Source organism: Palaemon carinicauda, chromosome 14, assembly GCF_036898095.1.
Source record: "Palaemon carinicauda isolate YSFRI2023 chromosome 14, ASM3689809v2, whole genome shotgun sequence".
Lineage (NCBI taxonomy): Eukaryota > Metazoa > Arthropoda > Malacostraca > Decapoda > Palaemonidae > Palaemon > Palaemon carinicauda.
Window position 1 is genome coordinate 38,456,412 of NC_090738.1, and position 6,008 is coordinate 38,462,419.

At 39.6% G+C, this 6,008-nt stretch overlaps 1 protein-coding gene across 1 annotated transcript in view; it reads left to right on the forward strand.

Moving 5' to 3' along the window:
* Positions 1-1,256, forward strand: part of LOC137653170 (5-hydroxytryptamine receptor 6-like) — a 225,351-nt gene extending 224,095 nt beyond the window's left edge. The window contains exon 4 of the mRNA XM_068386548.1: positions 1-1,256. This exon is cut by the window's left edge and continues 1,480 nt beyond it. Within this exon, the coding sequence (XP_068242649.1) occupies positions 1-341 (341 nt within the window). The 3' untranslated portion in view covers positions 342-1,256.
* The last annotated feature ends 4,752 nt before the right edge of the window (positions 1,257-6,008 follow it).

The window sequence follows — 6,008 nt, forward strand, 5'->3', positions numbered from 1 at the left end:
ATTCGCCAATGGACTCTGACAATGACACCACCAACTGTCCACTCCCGGGACCAATGAGATACCGCAAAAGAGCCATGTTCAAAAATAATGGTCTGCGATTTGATTTCTCCAAACTTTCCCTTGAGAGAATCGACTCCGAGGACACCAGGCAATCAGTTGACTATCCAGATGGGTTTGATGCAATACCTTCCACTTCGCCCAAACTTTGCAAGGTAGTCATCCAAAAGGGAGACCCAAATTCAACGGCAAGTACCATTATCGCCAATGGAAAGTATATTACGAAGAGCAACGGAGGACCTGACTTGAACATGATTGGTGAAACATCCGGTGAGCGAGGATGAGACTGAAAAAGCACAGCAAGATATTGCCAGTTGCTGAGCAAGATTACTTTTCCCTCTCGGAATGGAACCTTGAGTCTATGACGTTTCCAGGAGGAAGAATTGAGAGTAACTAAGATGATGTGAGGAGGAGGAGAAGGAGGATGAGGAGGAGGAGGAGGAGGAGGAGTGAAAGCTCTTCTGATGAAGATGAAATTTTTACATTTGATCTCACCGAGGATACTCATCAATGGTGAAGTCCTTTAAGGAGACCTCTATGTAGGCCCACCAATATTGTGCAACAAAATCAGGGTACTGATGCAGGATTCGGGTTGATGTGGGAATCATCAGCCAATGAATACTAGGAATTGAATACATATGTACATAACTGTATACATTACTCAAATACAAAACCTATTGCATTCCCTTAGCTCTGTGAGATGATGCTTCGTGTAAAAAGTTGTTCCATGTTCAGTACATAAAGTATTAAGTTTGAAATCGACATGATTAAATGTACGGAAAATTATATTTTTGGGGTTAATGAGTAATATTTCGTACTTGAGACGTTCAAGGTATGAAATTCTCAGCACTTGCACTTATAGAAGACTTCTAGTTCGACGTTCTAAGTATTACGTTTCTGTCTTCTGAAAATAGTTTTCTAGATACCTCTTCAAGCATTATCTGATCTCAAAATTCACAGCTGTCTTTATCTTCATAACTAATTAGGCGTATTAATAAAAATCGTTTTGAATGTATGTGTAAAATGTAGTTTGTTGTGTAAAAAATTAAGAAAATAAGTCATGGTCAAAGATCTGGTCATGATCCGTTCTGTTTTGGGTCTTAGTGGTATACAATCAAAAGAAAATTGACATAGAGCAACACAAATTTTGTACAAGAAAAATGTTAAGTTTCAGGGTAATTCACCTTAGCTTCTTTGAGCACCCTAGTTTTATTTATAAATTTCAAAGGGAGTCCCGACATATTCAAGACAATATATATATTATATATATATATATATATATATATATATATATATATATATATATATATATATAACTGGAAAAGGCTATAGTTTTTTTTTCAGTCACGAGACAAGTATGAGCGATCTGAAACGTATAAAATGTATTTGCTCATAAACTGGTGTTCGATCATAGCCACATAAATTGGCAAGATGATCAACACTGATGGATAAAGACTAGCTCCGCAAGTTTACAAATAACAACTTCGACACACCATAGACTTCTATCGCAGGGGAATCGTAAAAAAAAACGGATTTTTTCTTGTCAAACTAGAAGCTACCTGCTATCATGGAAAAAAGATCATTATCTCAAATTAAATTATAAAAGAAAACATTTGTGTGTCGAGATTTCAAAGCCGACGAGAGTACAGTTCAGAAACAACATACAAATGAAAACTGAAATAACTCGGAAAAAGAAAAAAAATACTACGCCATAATTTCTTACCAATTCATGACATTTCCATGTTGATTATTTTACAATGTTCAAAGAGTTGAGAAACCTTTAAATAAAAACAATAAATGTTACAATTACACCATTCTCTAAAGACCTTTCTATTAGGTGAAGAATTTTTTCGTCGTTTCAAAAAAGAAAAAAAAAAAAAAAAAAAAAAAGAGCATTTTCAATCTGTAGCAAAATTACAGAATGCGAGCATCTTCAGGACTAACACTTATTTTTAGAAATTTTGTCAATGGATATCTAGACAAGTCACTCATGTTTAGTATTACCTAATGAATTTGAAATAGAAATATTCATAAACATATAAAGACCTTTATATATTTTTTCAGACGATTTTGCTCTCCATATGATGGAACCGGCAGCTTTCAAATTACTCAAGTACTATTTTTTTCCTTATATAATTTTGAGGAAAACTGAGGCTCCTTACACCTATTTTAGCAATTTCCTACCTCTTGGCATATTTTGTAACAGAACCTAAGAGTAACCAAACATTCATTTGTACAACTTATGATGAGTTCGTGGGGACACTAGAAGGATCTTAATACCCATTCATCCAACTCATGGTGAGATTGTAAGAGAAACTGGAGGATCCTAACACCCACTCAATCAACTACTCTATCTCTCACTTGGACAATTGGTGACTTATGCAGAAGCTAAGAGAATCCAAATATCTACTCTTTCCAATGCTTGTGAGTTTGAGGAATGGAGAGAATCCCAACACTCATTTCACCACCTCCTGCTGAGATTGTGAAGACTAAGTGGATCATAATAACCAGTTGGTCAACTCCTGGTTAGTTTGGAAGAGAACTGGAAAGATCCTAACAACCATTTGGTCTTGTGCGATAGGCTTGTGTGGAAACCAGGGGGATCCTAATATTCACTCGGTAAATTTCAGGCGTGATAGTAAAGGAACTAGGAGAGTCCATTTATTCAACTCCAGGAGAGTCTCTGAAGCAATACCAACTTAATCAACTCCTGGTGAGTTTGCGAATGAACTGGAAGCGTTTTACCAGTACTTTGGCCAACTCCTGGTGAGTTTGTGAGGGAACTGGGAGCGTTTTAACTGTCCTTTGGCCAAATCCTGGTAAATTTGTGCGGGAAAATCCCTTGGCCAACTCCTGGTGAGTTTGTAAGAGAACTGGAATGGTTGTGGCAGTCCTTTGGACAACTCCTAGTGAGTTTGTGAGGGAACTGGGAGGGTTTTAACAGTCCTTTGGCCAACTCCTGGTACGTTTGTGAGGGAATTGGGAGGGTTTTAAAACTTCCTTGGGCAACTCCTCGTGAGTTTGTGAGGGAACTAGAAGGGTTGTAGCAGTCCTTTGGCAAACTCCTTGCGAGTTTGTGAGGGAACTTACAAGGGTGTAGCAGCCCTTTCAGCCAACTCCTGATGGGTTTGAGAGGAAACTGGAAGGGTTGTGGCAGTCCTTTGGACAACTCCTAGTGATTTTGTGAGGGAACTGGGAGGGTTTTAACACTCCTTTGGCCAACTCCTGGTACGTTTGTGTGGGAACTGGAAGGGTTTTAAAACTCCCTTGGGCAACTCCTCGTGAGTTTGAGAGGGAACTAGAAGGGTTGTAGCAGTCCTTTGGCAAACTCCTTGTGAGTTTGTGAGGGAACTGACTGGTGTAACAGCACCTTTGGCCAACTCCCGGTGAGTTTGCGAGAGAACTGGGAGGGTTGTAACAGTACTTTGGAAAACTCCTGGTGAGTTTGCGAGAGAACTGGGAGGGTTGTAACAGTACTTCGGAAAACTCCTGGTGAGTTTGTGAGAAAACTGGGAGGGTTGTAACAGTACTTTGGAAAACTCCTGGTGAGTTTGTGAGAGAACTGGGAGGGTTGTAACAGTACTTTGGAAAACTCCTGGTGAGTTTGTGAGAAAACTGGGAGGGTTGTAACAGTACTTTGGAAAACTCCTGGTGAGTTTGTGAGAAAACTGGGAGGGTTGTAACAGTACTTTGGAAAACTCCTGGTGAGTTTGCGAGGGAACTGGGAGGGTTGTAACAGTCCTTTGGCCAACTCCTAGTGAGTTAGTGAGGGAACTGGGAAGGTTGTAACAGTCCTTTTGGCCAACTCCTGGTGAGTATGTGAGGGAACTAGGAGGGTTGTAACGGTCCTTTGTCCAACTCCCGGTGAGTTTGTGAAGGAACTGGGAGGGTTGTAACTGTACCTGGCCAACTCCTGGTGAGTTTGTGAGGGAACTGACAGGGTTGTAACATCCTTTTTGGCCAACTCCTGGTGAGTTTGCGAGGGAACTGGGAGGGTTGTAACAGTACTTTGGAAAACTCCTGGTGAGTTTGCGAGAAAACTGGGAGGGTTGTAACAGTTCTTTGGCCAACTCCTAGTGAGTTTGTGAGGAACTGGGAGGGTTTTAACAGTCATTCGGCCAACTCCTGGTAAGTTTGTGAGGGAACTGGGAGGGTTGTAACAGTCCTTTGTCCAACTCCTGGTGGGTTTGTGAGGGAACTGGGAGGGATGTAAAAGTCCTTTGGCCAACTCCTGGTGAGTTTGGGAGGGAACTGGGAGGGTTGTACCAGTCCTTTGTCCAACTCCTGGTGAGTTAGGATTATAACAGTTCTTTGATTAGCTCCTGGTGAGTTTTTGAGGGAATTAAAAGGATACTAATACCCATTCAGTCAACTCCCAGTGACCTGAGAGGGAACCAATAGAATACCGTCAACTCCTGGTAGGTTTATGATGTAAATAGTAGGATTCTAACACACATTTACTCAACACAGAGTGAATTTGTAAAGAACTAAGAGGATCATTTCACCCACATGGTAAACTCATGGTGAGCTTGTGAGGTAACTAAGATCCTTAGTTAAGTTTTAGAGGGAGTTATGAGAATTCTAACATCCATTGATCAGATTCTGGGGAGGAGGAGAATTCTATCATACATTGGTTAGGTTCTTGTGAGATTCTGAGGGAACCAGGAGCATCCTAGTACCAATTCGGTCTACTCCTGATGGGCAGAGACAAAGGAAAAACCAGAAAATGCTCCTATTAAAATTCTAGGTTCAATGGGTACCTGATCAATGATACCTATTTACTAACGCACCCAATTAATTTGTTTATGGAAAATATACTTGGGTATCTAGCTTGGGAAGGTTCAAATGTTGCTGTTGGTTGTTGATCATTTATTATATATTTCTCCTTATATTTGTATTAATTCTTATTCATCAGCAAGCTACATAATATTCTTACTTATATCTATTCATTGCTAGTTCATCATTTATTTACTCAAAATCAGAGGACACTCTTCCTTTCCACAACAATACGGTGTGTTGATATAGAATTTAATGAATAAAATATTCATTTGTTATCACACACCCACCTGGTATGTGAACATTAAAATAGGGTTATTCTTAGCTGGGCTTTTTACACATTTATAAAACGAAAATTTAGGTTAGGCTGTGTATTGTGATTGTGTGGATGTGAGTGAGTGAGTGAGTGAGTGTGAATGAGTGAATGTGTACTATGAAATATAATGTGCACAACATTCAGGACTTATCCTAGCCATAAGTAATGGGAGGTCTTGTACTGCCTAGTTTATTAGGAATTGTATTCAAGTAAAGTAAGCATAGGATCAGAAAAAAAAGAATTCTGTTTTTCCCCATATTAAGTTTGTTGTTTTGGTTTTTATTTCTAGAGGTGCACGTTTGAATCGACCCGGCCTATATTAGAAAAATAAGATCTTAAACTTATGATCTTAGGAGCGTTGGTCCCAGGCACTATTTTTAAGTGTAATTTCGAAGTACGGTAAAGTACACATGTTCTGAATGTTATAGTAATATATATAAATTCAATCTTCAAAATTACCGTTTCTTTACATTAATTCGTGAAAATGCGTTATTTCCGGATAGGGCATTTTCAAGTGATGGCCGATGTAGTAACGTCCCTGACTGGTAAACGTCAGACTGGGATTCGAGTCCCACTCAAATTCGTTAGTTTCTTTGGTCATTGCAACCTCACCATCATTGTGAGCTAAAGATGGGGGTTTTTGGGAAAGCATATGGGTTTATCTGCTGAGTCATCAACAGCCATTGCCAGACCCTCCTTGTTCCTAGCTTGGTTGCTGATCATATGTATACATGGTCAGTCTCTAGAGCATTGTCCTGCTTGATAGGGCAATGTCACCGACCCTTGCCTCTGCCATTCATGAGCGGCCTTTAAACCTTTAAACTCGTTTCACATACGGCAACAACAATGATGTTGATAT